At 45.4% G+C, this 15,618-nt stretch overlaps 1 protein-coding gene across 4 annotated transcripts in view; it reads left to right on the top strand.

Annotated features, from left to right (window-relative positions):
- Positions 1–15,355, top strand: part of FUBP3 (far upstream element binding protein 3) — a 41,113-nt gene extending 25,758 nt beyond the window's left edge. For 2 of the 4 annotated variants that reach the window (XM_052814788.1, XM_052814787.1), the window contains exons 13-20: positions 1,161–1,302; positions 6,067–6,227; positions 7,094–7,167; positions 7,672–7,748; positions 10,101–10,169; positions 11,911–11,982; positions 12,718–12,845; positions 13,981–15,355. In XM_052814788.1, coding sequence (XP_052670748.1) covers positions 1,161–1,302; positions 6,067–6,227; positions 7,094–7,167; positions 7,672–7,748; positions 10,101–10,169; positions 11,911–11,982; positions 12,718–12,845; positions 13,981–13,989 — 732 coding nt within the window. In that variant the 3' untranslated portion in view covers positions 13,990–15,355. The remainder of the gene's footprint in view (positions 1–1,160; positions 1,303–6,066; positions 6,228–7,093; positions 7,168–7,671; positions 7,749–10,100; positions 10,170–11,910; positions 11,983–12,717; positions 12,846–13,980) is intronic. The other 2 variants (XM_052814789.1, XM_052814790.1) reach the window with 2 other exon arrangements.
- Positions 15,356–15,618: the final 263 nt, after the last annotated feature.

The raw sequence follows: 15,618 nt of genomic DNA, 5'->3' as shown, positions 1-15,618 counted from the left end.
GCCCAGGACAGAGCTGCTAGGTTTGTTTTTTGTTTATTTGGTTTTTTTAATGTAATATGGGCTAACCGAGCTATGGGAAGGTCTCCTATTCTCAGGCAGTATTATGAGGCCTTATCATTATAGCTCCACATTTACCCCCCATGTTTCGTTGTTCTTAAGTTATTTGGAAATGGTGACCTGGTGGAATGGAGTCCAGCAGTAGTGTGAGACAGTGACTGGAGGCTTTGCTCAGTAGGGCTGAGTAAACCTTAGACAGCAGAGCATTAACAGTGCTCAGTAATGCCTCCTCTTCAGACTCCAGTCCTCTGGTCTAGTGGCTGTGGGAGGCAGGGGAAGGCAATGAATTCTCACATACGCGGTCACCGTGCTCCAAGACAGACACCAACATATTGCATTGCCCAAGAGCAAGAAGTACAAAGATGGGTGAAGTAGTAGGGCAGACTCATGAAGGAGGTTGCGTATCCCTTTGTATTATGACAAGTAAAGATGTTCAGCCATTCCACACCAGATACCTGAGCATAATTTGTCCATCAAGGGTAGGTCTTGATACCTCCTCTTGCCCCGAGATCTGGTTTGAATACTTGATTTCATAATTCTTTTAATAATCCACTTAAATTTTGAGGTCTGTCATGATAGTCTCTGACTGCCCGTGGCCTTTGCTTTTGGAGAAATCAGTTACCCAAAATAGGTATGTCCTTTAAGTGTCTTTGAACTTAAAAGCTTCCTTTGGAAGTTTTGGAAAATGTGCATTTCAGCTGAGTAATTCCAGCAGTTCTTTAAAGAATGACACTTGAAAGGGTTTGGAAGCAACTTCTGTGTGTGTCAGTGCCAAGATCTATTGGTTGCTCTAAGGAAAGCCCCCATCACAAACTAAAAGTCCTTTAGTAGTTGATGCTTGTTTATAGGTTTATTTCAGCAGATGTAAAGGCATGCATTTAAAAAATATAAATATCTTCCTGAGTCAGGAAGGCAACTGTAACCTATGTTACTTGGCATTTCTTTAAAGTGCTTCAAAATCTTGAATGTGAAACTGAAGTCCAAGAATATCTTAATTCAATGGCATTGATTATAATGCAGTTTAACTTACCTTGCTTTATTTTGGTTTTAACGTGCATTGGGACCAGCAAAAAAACACTGATACAAATTTTTTGCCTCCCAAGGAACGAGATGGCTTTGGAAGCTTGGCTGTTGCCCGAGGAAGAGGTCGTGGCCGTGGGGACTGGAGTGTTGGAACACCTGGGGGCATGCAGGAAATAACCTACACGGTGCCAGCCGATAAGTGTGGTCTTGTTATAGGCAAAGGTAGGTCTGGTGACACTAAATACTAGAGCTTGCAATCTTTTTCCCTTGGGATGGTCGCATTCTTGCTGCCTGACAGTGTGAGGCTTTGGAGTTTTCTGTAGTTGCAGGTATTTAGTGGCCAGTGAATGCAGCATAGGAATAAGCTATAAGCGCTTGTGGTTGTTTTCTTTGTGGTGCTCTCACTCATAATTGTACTCTCCAGGCCCTTGTTCACAATCTATAAGAGAGGCTCTTCATGCAGAGCTGTCAAGTAAGCTTGTTATAACAAGCAGCTGGCTGAGAAAAGGCAGGTTCATTTGTGGATTCTTTTTATACAGAATTCGTTTAAAGGACAGTTTATCAGGGACAAGCAGAACAGTCGTTTCGTCATGCTGGATTTCTGTGAGTGCCATGTGATAAAATGGAGGTCTCTGAATGTGGTAATAACAGTAGCTGCTTCCAGCCATGTACCTGAAGTGTCTGATGAATAAAGTGAAGCAGCAGGATTTGTCTGTATCTGAGCCTGTCATGGAACAGACTGGTGCACCTTGTCTCGCTCAGACAAGCACGTTCACTGCCATGGAGGCCCCTTGGCTGCCTTAGCTGTTGAATCTCTCCATGCTTAGGAGATGGACAAGGAGTCATCTGGCCTTCCTCTCAAGAACCAGTACAACCCCAAGACAGTTAGGAAACCAGAGCATCAACAGCAGTCTCAATTTATCATAGAGCACGAGCTACGCTTCGGGTAATGGCAGTACTTAGATTAGAGCCAGGAGTAGGAGAGCTCTATCGCTCTGAATTGTTGCGATGCTTCTGAGTTAATACACTGACATATCAAAGGAGTTGTATTTAATTTTTCTATCTGCTTATTTCAGAAAGAATGACATGTGCCTTAACTAGTATTTAAGTAATCACAGTTGGCTTTTAGCCTCAGGAGAGGTGAGGTGAATTGAATAGGAGCAGATTAGCTACAACGGTAAAGGAGGCAGAGTCTCAAGGGCATTGTGCCATGTTTCAGTGGCATTTAGTTTCCTGCCATCCTGTTGGGCAGGACTGAGCCTGCGATGAAGTGTATTGTGACCTCTTTCCCCTGCTGCATCTCACTTGTTCCCTTCCATGTGTCTGGCCCCTGTAGCACCCTGAACTCCTGCCTTACTGGATGACAAGGGACACAGATATGGGACACGGGCATGTCAGCAGTATATCTGCAATCATTTTCAGATGTTGTTCTTTGCTGTAAACCTGTTCACAAACCTGAAAACTTTTTTCAATATGAAAAAACACCTGCTCTCCCCATTATGCAGAAATTGCAGAGTGATTGTGCTTGATCTCACTGAACAGTCCAATTGGGCAAAAGATCAAGCAAAGCAAATTTTAAGCTCACAAGTGAGAGTTATATGTATGGAAAAATCAAATTATAATGAAACTTTATTGCTGTATCCATTAGTCATTCTTAATAAAGGATCAGAAAAGGTCACTTGTTGTTCAGCAGTGCACTGAAGTGGAGCATTTGTGACTACAGAGAGCACTGTGTGCTGAAAAGATAAATGCAGGTAGCGGAGTTGGATGTCCTAGCATTCAAGTGCAAGGCCTGGCACAGGCTCGCTGTGGGGGTGAAGGGTAGCTTTTTACCTTTGTTTCCACAACAGCAAAATAGGGATTCTTACCCAGCCAGATCAGAAGCTTTCTGGAGTGACTAATTACTAGTTGTATGGTGATTTGAGTGCTTGTAGCTTTGTAATACCACCTTGTAATCGGTGTTCTTACAGTGCCTATGCTCTTAGTCTATTGCAGCCTTCATTTTTTGTCAAGTGAGTGATGGCTGTAGCATTGCCTTTTGGGGCCTGGACCAGGATGGATGTACTACACTTTCCATATGTTGATGCAAGACACCCGATTCTTCTTATTTCCTCTCCCAGTGCCTGTGGGGCAGCGTAGGGGAGAGAGGACATTAGTGGGGTTTTCTTAACAGTGACCAATTGTAAAACCTTTGCTCCCCCCTTTTAGTTTCTGAGCAGTTCCCAGCTTTTTTTCTTTTTTTTTTTTTTTTTTTTTTTTTGCCTTCTCCCCCTCCACAACCTTCCCCTGCCAGTGATACAGGACTTGGCTGTTAGCCTGCTCTGTAAAATCTGACTGAGTCCTCTGGGCTCATGTAGCTTGGTCTCTGAGGTTAGCACCCAAGCAATGGGTATCTTGGGCTGCTAGGTGTAGTGTTATGTGATGTGGCCAGGTAACTGCTGCGGTGCTTCCAGCTCCATGTCACCACTTGAGAAGGGGGGAAAAGAGGGAGATGAGGAAGTTTCTCAGCTCAGTTTCTGCAGTGTATATGACAGAAGGTCTAGGGCCCTTTTCTTGTGGGCATCACTTCTCAGCTTGGGAGCGTGAGCCTTTATGAGCTGATAAGAAGTGCTTGCAAATCCTGTGTGTAGCTTTTTCCTCTAGAGGGTGAGTAGGTGCAGCTTTTCTTTTCTGAAAGACTCGAGGAAGGGTGGAGACGAGCGCCATACACATGTCAAGCACTTTCTCTGGTGGTTCTTGGAAACAAACCGCAGCCTCTCTGGGCCCCCGCTGGATTTCCATGATAAATACAGCAATATTGACAGATAACGTGGCTGGCCTGGCTCTTGTCAGCTCTGCCTTTTAGCAGGTTTGATTAATTGCTTTACAATTTCACGTCCAGCTGGGGGGCCACTCTTAGATCACTTCTGCCCCCCATCAGGTAGAAGAATGGAGCGGGCTGCTGAATGCGTCTATAGACAGCCACCATGTGCTGAGCAGGTCACCTCATTATGGGGGAAGATGGACTCCTTCCGGCACCGTGCAGCATCATGTTGACTGCGTCATTTCATTTGCATGCTCTGGAGGCTGAATTGGGATCGCTTGGATGGGAGGGAGCACTTTGGCATGTACCAGACTGGAGGGTAAGGAGGAGAAGGGCACCAAGTCCTGGTACAGGGGTAGGAGCTTGCAGCCTCTGACCAAACCTGGAGAGCCAACTAACTTGATCCTGCAATATGGTCTAGGAGGGAGCTGACATGGAAGCAGTCCCAGCAACTGCCAACTTGGTGCTGAATGCTAAATGGGGAAATGATTTGAAATCTATATTCTCCTTGCTTCCAGTTTGAGAAAGCTTTAATTTTTAATCCCCTTTTGGAAGGAGAAACCTAGTCTGCTGTGCAAGTAGCAACCTATGGTTATGCCTCTGTCGCTCAGTAAAGAAGTTCTCCCACTCCTTCATGATCCAAATTGTGTTGGCTGAAAGGGTCCTCTGTTTCGTTAAGCAGATGAAATGGCTGTTGATTCAGATCTCACCTCAATATGTAAAAACCAGAGCTTCAAACAAGTCTGCATCAGACAAAAGCATTGCATAGAAAAAACTTCTTGGTTTTGAAACTTCATCTTACCGCTTTCCCATGCTTGACTGAAAATAAGTGTCTTGGCTTTTGGCTGCACAGTACAATCGCTGTTGTCTGCCCAGGGATGTGACACGATTATCTTTTGTTAAATGCATCTTCAAAAATTCATTTAGAAAGAGTTAATTGCCCTTTGGCAACTTTTCCTCCTCCCTTCCCCAAGAAGGCTTTAAGATGTTAAAAAGGTCACGAGTCCATTACAATGAAATGAACAAGTGTCTGCAACATCCACAGTTTGTTTTGAAGTTGTGCTGCATGTATAGAGATGGAAATGCAAGCAAAATTGAGATTATTTTTGAAGACTCTTTTTTTCATTAAAACCAAACAAAAATCTCCGCTTAGTTTCCTTTGCAATCTTTCCTGCTTGCTGAATGTCCTTTTGGCTGGTGATTTTTGGTTTGTGATTTAAAAGTTGTAAAATCCTTTCCTTCCACACACCCTTTAATTTCTCCAGTTCAGTGGAGCTGGTCTGTAAGTTGTGTGAGCTTCCAAAAGAAGAATTGAACCATTGTAACGTTGGCTGAGGCTTTTGTTAAGCAAATTTCATTAAGAGACGGGGACCTAGCAGGTCTTCAGGAAATCAGATCTACTTTGACTGGCTCTGCCGCATCTTGTTCGAAGCACTCCAGTGCTCTAGTGTATCCAGATGGCAAACTAGCCAGATATGTTCACTGCATGCACAACTAACTCTGAAATAGCGGAGGACTGCCTGGAATCCTGCACTGGTGCAGTTGTGTAGAAGGATGCGTACGCTGCAGCGTGAATACGAAGTGTGGTAAGCAGAGGTTTCTTTAAGGGAATAAGCTATTGAACAGCACATGATTGTGAGAAAGCTTAAGCTTTGTTTTTAAGCTACAAGGTATGTGGCTGGTGGCTTTTTGCCTTAGTGGAATGAAATGTCTAGTGATGGGGAAAAAAAGCCTCATGGAAGAAAGAAAGAGCATGTTTCAGTTGCAGGTGACTTTCTTTTCTTGAGGATTGTGAACTGCTGTGCAAAACCACCAGAATTCCATCAGTACAGTTTTTGCATCTGTTTTGTCAAAGCATGTCCCAGCCATGCTGCATTTTGTTGCGAGCCTAGCAATGCGCACACAGGGGGACTGTGTGTATTCTTAAAACGGCACCACCCATGACCCCAAAAACCGTTGCAGTAGCTCACAGTTTCAGGTCATACTTATGAGGCAGCATAAAGGAGCAACATGAGCTCAGGTACTGTGGGGTTTTTTATGCTGTTGCCATCCTCAGCCCGCCTCCCTTGACGCACACAGAAGGTAGTTGAAACTATATTCCATTACCAGAACCTGACTTTGTTATGCTTTTATGAAAAAGATACTGAATATCCCTTCTTCTGTCTTGGTTTTCTTTTCTTCAGGTGGTGAGAACATCAAGAGTATAAATCAGCAGTCAGGAGCCCATGTTGAGCTCCAGAGAAACCCACCTCCGAACACAGACCCCGGTGTACGAATATTCACTATCAGAGGAGTTCCCCAGCAAATTGAACTCGCTAGACATCTCATAGATGAGAAAGTTGGTGTAAGTTCCATCTCTGTTGATCTTGGTCTGGCTCTTTCAGACATGATGTTTTCACTCTTAGGTACGTGTAGGCCTGGACTTACAGGATGGCACAGAATACACACGCTTACGTTATTCAGCTTCAAAACCATTTGCCTGTTAGCAGCTGTCTTGAACTTTGATGGCCCTCCAGCACCCATTGGACTAATTTTTGCTATAGTCCCAGAAGGATCTGACTATTTGCTGACATAATCATGGGTAGTGTGCAGCTGTGTGAGAGGGAAGAACAGCAATAATAAGGTATGAGAAGGCTGTCAAAGGAGATTTTTTTTTTTTTTTGAAGGGAAGACAATAGTGTCACTGCGTGAGAATGACACAATCCTGGCGTCATCATACTGAAAGTAACACTCAACTCCTTGCTCCAGTAAATGCGGGATGACTTTTACCTTCCACTTAATGCAGTGCTGTGGTATTGAAGCTTAATAATGTCAGACTGGAGTACTACCGAAGGGGGAGACTTGGGTAAAAGAAAGTACAGAAAATACTGAACTGGGGCGTGGTAAAGCTGAAAAGCAACCTTTATGCTGAATTGCCTGAGAGGAGAGGGCTTGATACCAGGACCCAAGCTATTCAAAGGAAAACTTGCAACTGTGCTGTAGTCCCGTTAGCCCCTTTGTGGGCTGACTGGAGTTGCTTTTGAAGCTGGGCTCCTGGAGTGTGCTGACAGTCCTGAGAATTTCATCCTTGGAGAATCAGTCACTTCTTTCAGGTGCTGGGGTTTAGTGGAACGTGTCCCAGGCTGTCTTATCCCCTTTCTTACTGCTCATACTAGCTGACTCCACCCTGTGCTTAGAGCTGGCATTAAATATTTGTGGATTCTGTGACAGGGTACCAGCATGGGTGGACCTGGAGGATTTGGTCAAAGTCCGTTCAGCCAAGCACCCGCTACACCTCATCAAAAGTAAGCTTCTCCATCTCATCACGGACGGGCTGTGGGGAATGCCTGGGAGCTATAAAAGCACTGGGAGAAGGGTGGAGGGCCCTGAAGCGGTGGTGTGCAAGTGGAGCCTTTTAAAGATTGAGCATTCAGAAGCAAGAAGCAAGTGAGATTAATCCTTTAAGCTTGACTACAGGAAGGATTTTATCTATTATAAACAAGGTAGGTATTGGCGTCTCCAGAATTTCTGTCTCTAGTGCAGTAAGAGCATGGAAAGAAGCCTGAACTGCATACAGCACAAGGAGTGCTGTTCAGTGTGATATATCTTTGTCTTGGCTTCATGAACAGACCAATATCAAGACAGTTAGCAGTCACACCTACACAGCGTTTCCTTTTGTTCCCGTGTTCACCTGTTTGCTCAGCAGCTGCTGGCTATAAGTAACAGTTTCGCTTCTGTGGGTAACTTCATGTATATGGCCTGTTAAGTATTTTGTTGTCTACTTCAGCATGCCTTTTTGTCCTCTGCAGTGGTCCTCAGGCGTTCATGACGCAGGGTTGGGGCAGTACCTACCAGACGTGGCAGCAGCCTGGACAGCAAGTCCCAAGTAAGTGTCTACGACCTGGGTTGGAGAAGGGTTGGTATTCCCTTTGCAATTGCTGCTTCGTGCCTGCAAAACACAGGTTCACCTATGAGACCACTTCTGTGAAAACGGCAAAATTTCCTGAGCAGAAGAGGTGTGTGGAGACATGCTGTGGTGTTTGAGCTCAGAATAAGCTGCAGTCCATTGAAAACTGTAACGCTTTTTGTGCACTTAACTGCTTACTGCCTGTTTCTGTTCTCTTTGTGTAGAAACTTGGTCCTTGCCGTCTGTTCCTCTCTAACAAGAACATTTTTGCCTTAGGCTCTCTTCTGCCAGGATTCTCCAGGCAAGCACTTGCCACCCCCCCCTTCCACCTAACAGGCATATCGTGTCTGGTGGCGAGCCCTCCCATCTCTTTGTTCTTGACCTTATCAGTTCTTGCTTATTTTCTTCTTTAAATGTTCCTTATGAGCTCTTCTCACTGCTCAACTCCCAGTCTGATGGAAAGACTGGGAAAGGAGATGCTGGAAATGGAAGAAAGGATAGGCAGAGCTCCTATCCTGGTTCATCCACACTGACTGGAGTAGTGTCCTCTTGTCTCCTTTTGGGAGTTGATGAGAACTGCTCAGCCTCCACAGTGCTAAATGCTCAGAATGAGGCCAGTGGAATAACCAGCTTTCAAATAAATAAAAACCCAAAAACGAGTGCATACATGTTCTTAGTCATCAGTTCAAAAACTGAACCCAGGTGACCCCTGCTGCTGGGCTTTCCACTTCAAGTCACCAGCACTGAGTCAGGCTGGCTGTTATTCTTCAAGGTTCGAAGTGTCATGGCTTCCTAACAGCCTGTTTAGTCAAAATGCAGCGGATTGGAATGGGGAGTCCCCCTTTTCAGAATAATTGAGGTAGTAAATGCTATTGGTGATGTTGGTAACTGCATCATCCTGTGTCTTCAACAGCCAGATTAATGGTTTGCCTTAAACAGAGCAGATTCGTAGTCTGCTTGATAATCTCAAAGCTCATGTGTTAGGCAGTAATGTCCAAAAGACACTTTTCAATCACAATTTTTCAGGAAATACGAGGTTTTTTAATGGCCTAGTCTCATGAAAACTGAAGCTAAGCACCAAAAAGTGGGGGGGGGGGGGGGGGGGGGGAATAATTTTAAAGGGGTTTAATGACAGATGCCTTTCAGTGCTAAGGCTGAATTAGCAATGAAGTAGAATATTAAATTCAGTATAAATTCTCACTCTTTGAGGTGCCTGAGGTAGAGGAAACATTGGAGGAGCAATGCCTGCAATTGTACTTGTGATTCCCTGTAACACTAATCACATTTTAATGTTTATGAAATTGTGCATATATGAAATTTGGAAATCCTCAGTGCTGCTTTGTTAACTTAGTGCACTTCTAAAATGTGTGCTACAGTAGGACATAGGAACCCTGCATGGGAAGTGTGTGTTAAACTAAAAAAAATGCCTCTGCAAGAGTCCTGCTCCTTAGCAATTACAGTCTAAAAATCATGACTTTTCCTTTGAGCTCTAGGGACTTAAACAGAAGGTCAATAGTTGTTCTATATTCAGGACAGCAAAATGCAATGGGCTTGAAAGGACTCTTTTTTTTGTACAGGAATGGAATAGTATGGTACTGAAGAAGAGTATTTTCCCATAAGCTTGCTTTACAGGAAAAATTGTTATTCCAGTCCTTTCCTGTGCACCTTCAAGAGCACTGGACTTCCCTGAGCTTTGGGAAGCAGAGCAGTGATGCAGCAGGGAAAGTTCTACAAAAAAATGTAATTTTCATCTTCTCATAAAGCCTTTGCATAAATGCTTACAAAATATGCATTGCTATTTGCCTTGCAAGATGCCTTTAGAAACTCACTTTAGTAACTTACCTTCTTTCTCACCTCCCTGAAACATCCTCTTTGTCTTGCCCACCAGCCACTAGGAAAAAACAAAATCTCCCTTCCTGCAACATATAGTCATGTCTCAAGCTCACACCTCCTGGCTTTGGAGCCTGGTATAAGAAACACAGACCCTTTGAATCCCCCGATTACTGATAGTGCAGCTTGTATCCCAATGATGACTGCTTTGCAGTGAGTTTGTCAGGTTTCTGGTGGCTCCCAAGACCAGAGAAACATCCTGCCTTGCCCTTGTCCTTTCCCTGTATGGGTTAGTACCACAATGCCATGTTTGGGGGGCAGATGTTTTATTTCTGCTGTTGAACCTGATGGAAAATGTTGGCTCTCTAGTTCCATGTCTACTTAGGATCCTCCATGTTCCTGTTTGTAGCCAGGCATACTGAAGGCAGTCTTGGTAAGGAGAGAGGACAGACAAGATAATGCTGTGCTTTAAGCAGCCTTCACCGCTTTCTTCTGCTGCAGATCACAATGGTACCCAGTCAGGCCAGGTGGAGTTCACCAAGGCGTGGGAGGATTATTATAAGAAACTAGGTAAATACCTGCTTTTGCACTCTAACGTTTTAATTTGAAAACAGTCTTGTGAAGGGTCCCTTCCCTGAGTGCTGCAGCCTGTTCGTTCGCAGCTCTGCTAGCCCTGTCAAAGAGGCGGCTGAGTCGTTCTCCGAGCAGGCTTCCTAGGGACAGACTCAAGAGTGCCCTCCTCGTGGGAGGAGTGGCAGACCCCCACCCCCTACACATGTATTTAGATTTTAATTACTTCCCCCATCTTAAATAAATTAACTGGCTGGGGAAACATTTTGCTGTGAAATGCATTTAGCTGCGTGTCCTTTCAGCCTGCTGCGGACTGTAATTCTCCTAGAAGAAAAGGCATTGAAGGAGGTCCTTTGTTGGCATTAGCAGGTGGACAGTTGAGGCAGCCTTGACCTCTGCCAGAAAAGGTCCTGACTTGTAGCGTTGGTCAAGTCTTTTAACCCGCTTTTATGCCCCTGGACAGGACACTGCTGCCCTGTTCCCTCCACCCACTTCACACTTGCAGTGTATTATTTTCCCCCTTCCCCCCACTTCAAAGCCCCCCTTCGGCCGGCATCGCAGGGCAGGGCTGTACATGGAGCGCAGGCGGTTGGATGGGCTGGGAAGAGCTCTCCTCCACGCGTGTGTCCTGTCCTTGCCTGCTGTCCCTGTGTGTAGTGGCTCGTGCTCAGCGCTCACACTCTCGCTGTGCCTGCCTTTCTCTGCAGTTTTCTAATTGCTGTGTTTTCTGTTCAGGGTTTTTTTTTGTTTGTTTGCCGTGTGTCTCGCTGAGGGCTCTTTGCTCTAATGTGACTAAGGGAAGTGTGGGCATCCCGCCTCTGCACCCAGATGGCTGGACTCTCCCCTGCAATAGCACGTAGGTGTGCTGGATTGAAGGTGTCGTAGTGCTTCAGAGAGGGGGAGTCTGGGCTAGGTGAAGACCAAGGGTTTGGGGTCTGCGAGGTCTCTCTCAGTGCAGGCGTTGGCACCGCTCATCTTGGTGTGGAGTCTGGAGACCGTGCCGCGGAGCCAGTCGTGGCTGTTAGGAGGGCGTCGTGGATGCCTCTCTGGATGATGCGTGGGGTGTAGTGCTGAGGGCAGGTGGAGCTGGCTGTGCTTTGTGCGGGGCTCATGGCTCCCTTCGGGCCTGAGGACTTTGCAGCCAGTAGCAGTTTGGCTACCCCAGAGCTGTGCGCTGGGGCAAATGGTACGCTGGAGGCTCGTGTTTGGGCACATTGTACAGACAGGCGTTGCCCACTGAGGCTCCTTCGGGTGGGCTCCGCTGATGAGAGTGGGGGTGAAGGATGCAGACCCCTGAAAACCAAGTGAGGTGACTCAAAACATGGCCATTTCCTTGGCAGCTCCATGGCTGCAGGTCGAGGTGACAGGTCTCAGTTCTGTCAGACATTTCAACCCTCCATCCCTGTGCTAGGTGTAAGTGGACTGACAGCCTAGGGTGGTTGATGTGCAAACTGAGCAGCTCCCAGCTTATGTGTTTTGGCTTGAGCAGCTCCCAGCAGCGGGGAGACTTGGCTTAATACCCTTTAACAGGGCACAGGTGAGGTGAAATCAGGAACTTGAGCTTTTCCTCGGCTTTCCCTGAACTGAAGATGCCGAACACTGTAGAAAGGTGGAAGCTGAAGTGTGAAGTCTGGGCAACTGAGGTAGACCCAGGGCCTGTCTAGTGGAAAGGTAAATGTCACTGGCTGGAAACCGTCACCTGTTCCATACTGACGTGCCCCTTGTTGTCATCTTTGCACAGGCCAACAGAGCCAGCAGCAGAACAGCCATCCCGATTACAGCAAAGCATGGGAGGAGTATTTCAAAAAACAGAGTGAGTGAAACAGGGTTATTGGAGATGCATCAAGTCTTGTTACAGAGAGAGTTAACTCTAATGCAATGACTTGCATCTCCATCCCCTGCCGTTATTAGCTTCCAGTCCTTTACAAAACCCCTTTGGTCCTCTCCTGTTGGTGATGGTGCATGTAGTTCTCCCACTGAAAGCTCTCAGTTGTGCTGTCTGCTGTTGTGCCTCGGGAGAGGTGCTCCCATTGAACCACGGTCCACAGTAGACCTCGTGTCCGTGCTTGCAGTTGGCCTGTCTGGGGGAAACATAGCGCATAACAAGAACTGATGCTAACAAAAACCAGAAAGCTGAAGCTGGGTTGTTGAGAGGGTAGGAGAGCTTTGCACACATGAAAAAACATGGGCCTGGCTTTCTCCATTCTGTTAAGAAGCGCATGATGCCAACTTCTCGATTTGCTTTTGACACCGTGCTGCTGGAGCCTTTGGGCCAGGGATGAAGGGTGCAGGCTGTCAAACTGTGTCCCTGCAGCTGTGGGAACAGTCTCTTAATGCTTTCTGGCTGCTGTCGGCTTGTCACTTGCAAGCCAGCTCAAAGCCTGTCCTGTCGTATCCAAACAGCAGATAGCCGGTGTCACTCTTTCAGATGTCTGCAGCTCTTGGAAGGGGGCTGGCTCTTCTTTAAGCTTTACAAAAGGAGATCCTAAGCCTGGGCTTGGTCTTAACTGAATTGCTCATCTCTCCCTTTTCCCTTCTTTTCCTGCAGGTCATGCTGCCAGTGCTGCTTCTCAGGCAAGTTCCCAACCGGACTACACGATGGCTTGGGCAGAGTATTACAGACAGCAGGCCGCCTACTACGGGCAGACACTAGGGCAGGCTCAGGCCCACAGCCAGGTCCGTATTCACGTTCCCTGAACCCCACTGCTCGTTCCCTTGGGGAACTGGGTACGTTGGCCTTGCCCTGATGTGGGGACTCTGCTTTGGGTTCACATGGTAAAGCAGAGATATCTTGTGGCTGAGGAAGCAATCACAGAATTGTTGTTTCAACATCAGAGTCTTATTTCCCTAGTGAGAGTTTTTTTGGGAGAGAACTGGGAGCTTATTTGTTTCTCCTGGGGACCTTTCCTTATAACCCCCAGGCTGTTTTGTGGCTTTGGGGAATGAAAGTAAAAGGAATGATGGAGCCAGGCTGGTGAGGTAGCACAACACCGGCACATCGTGCAATCCAGGACTGTGTGTGCAGGCTTTGCCTTTTCTCTTGCAAGCTTTGTGCTGGGATAGGAGGTGTGTGCTTGCCTGGGGAGGGAGCACCCAATCCTGAAAGGGAGCGGAAAACTGTTGAAAAATAATTTGGATTAACCAGCTGCCGAGTAAAATCTCACCTCACCTTTCACTCAGACCACCAGAGGGTTGTGTGGGATTTATCCTGATGGTACCCACACGGCTTTCCTGAGCGCCGGGTTTGCAGAGCAAATGTCTCAGTATTTGGCAAAAAGTACGTGCAAAGTACACGCATGCCTCTGTGATCGGACGCTTCTCCCCACTGAATTGCGTTTTTACTCTGGCTCCTCGGAGCAGAATCTGGTCTGGATGCAGGCGGCGTGGGGAGCCAGCACCGTCCTCAGGCAGCCGCAGCCTCCCCGCTGCTGCTCTCCGGCACTGCCGAGGTCGAGCGGGGCGAGCCGGGCGCAGGAATCGGCGCTTGCCGCGGGCGCTGGCCAAGTGTGACCTAGAAGCGGTGATAAAAGGGAGTTCTCTTCATTCCTCTCTCAAAGTCTGGCCCTCTAGAGAAGAGAGATCTTGTTCGATAAGAGGCATGAACTCCTGGAAGGAGAGCTCGGGGATAGCAGGCGTTAGGGCAGAGATCTCTTCGATAGCGGCTTGAAGCATCGTTTGAGGTATATATCCTGCTCGGCTGGAATGGGAAATGAGAGACCTGTCTGTGTCGGGGGAGGAGGGCTTGACAGCATTACGAATTTGCTGCCACTGAGTAACTTCCAACTCCCCCCCCCCCTCTCTCTCTCTCTAGGAGCAGTAGAACAAGGTCCTCGTGGCAATTTTTTTTTCTTGGAATCATTGTGGAAGAAAACCTTTTTGTAACAGAGGTTTCTAGATTTGCAACATTTTGATGAAGACTTTTCTGTTTGTTTGTGAAACACTAGTTGTAGGATAATCTATACTGAACTTTTCTAAGAATCAGGAACAATTAGTAATGTACTAAACTTATGGACATGCTGGTAATTTTGTTTCCAAATTTGTAAAAAAAATCTCCGGGATTCTTTTTGGAGAGAAGCCAGAGAATTTGCAGGCACCAAAACGCACCCCAGAGCTGTGACATTTCAACATGTGGTTTTTTGTGTGTTTTTTCCTTTTAATTTTCGATCTTTTCTGTTGCAACAGAAAGAGTGGCTTGGAAGTCTTAGGTGGTATGTAACAAATCCTAAAAAGAAAAAAAAATTTTAAACAGTATTTAAATATTCTTAAATATGTAAATTCATTAAATGTTTTACTTCTAATTTCTTGTATCTTGGCTGTCTTTGATTCTATTGCATTTTTTAAAAACTGAACTATGATATGTATTGTAATTAATTATGTGAATTCTGTATTGAGACAGTTACTGTTTTGCTGTCAGGCAAGTTATGGGCGGGGGGGCATTTTGTAGGGTTTGTATAATTTCTAGAGTCTAAAGGGGTAATATAAAAATGTGTTAATTTTTTTAGCAATACATTTTTTCATGTCTCCATTGCTAGTTGCATTTATGTATCTAAGACCTCCAAGCTTGTTTAAAAAAAAAAAAAAAACAAACAAAAAAAAAAGAAAAAAACTTTCCTCTATGCTCTCAGAAATATAAATACTGTTATTTTTAATATTAAAATGAATCTGCTATTAGTACCTTTAACAAACACTGTGGAACATAAAACCATATAAAAGGTAGTAACTATTTTTTAATTCCAAGGTGTTTTTTGCTTTTTCATTTCTTTTAAATATTTTCTTATCTAATATTTGTCAAATTACCTAGAGAAATAAATGAATCTAGTATTAACCACAGTATGCGCTAAATAATTTTGATTTAATAAAAGGGATAATATGATTTCCAATGTTTACTGTAGTGTTTCTTGTACAGATAACAGTGTATTTTTAAAGGAAAAACGGAATTGAAGCTATTTTTTCTTGCATTTTTAATTGCCCTGCGGGACATTCCGTTTTGAAATGTACTGAAGTTACTGTTCTTGGGTTCTTTCCTTATTTTTCCTTATGCTTGAAATGTCTAACTATAAAGAAACGCAATTGGATAATGTTGAGCATGGTGTTTAAAAAAAAAAAGTGTTCTTTTTATTTGACTGACAGTTGCATTTTACACTCTATATAATAAAATTTCCACAAGATGTCTTGTGGATGAAGTATTTCCAGTCTGTTTTACTCAGTTTGCTCGCTCTCCGCTTGCCGAGGTCCCCGCGCAGCGAGCTCGCAGCCCGCAGACCCCCGGCTCCTCTCGCCTTCGTGCTCGCACTGTGTTGCCTGAGTAGTTTGGGATGATCAGCTTGAGCCTTAATTCTAGTGAAACTCTATTAATGTCATGTCAAAGTGTCTCTTGGCAGCGTGACACTGAGGATTTCCATAATAACGTGCTGTAACTGTAGCTGTTCGGGCCAGAAGCATCTGTTTT

The sequence above is a fragment of the Harpia harpyja genome, chromosome 19 (assembly GCF_026419915.1).
Source record: "Harpia harpyja isolate bHarHar1 chromosome 19, bHarHar1 primary haplotype, whole genome shotgun sequence".
In the NCBI taxonomy this organism is placed as follows: domain Eukaryota; kingdom Metazoa; phylum Chordata; class Aves; order Accipitriformes; family Accipitridae; genus Harpia; species Harpia harpyja.
Note: the sequence above shows the minus strand (reverse complement) of the source record. Positions and strands in the feature narration are given on the sequence as shown.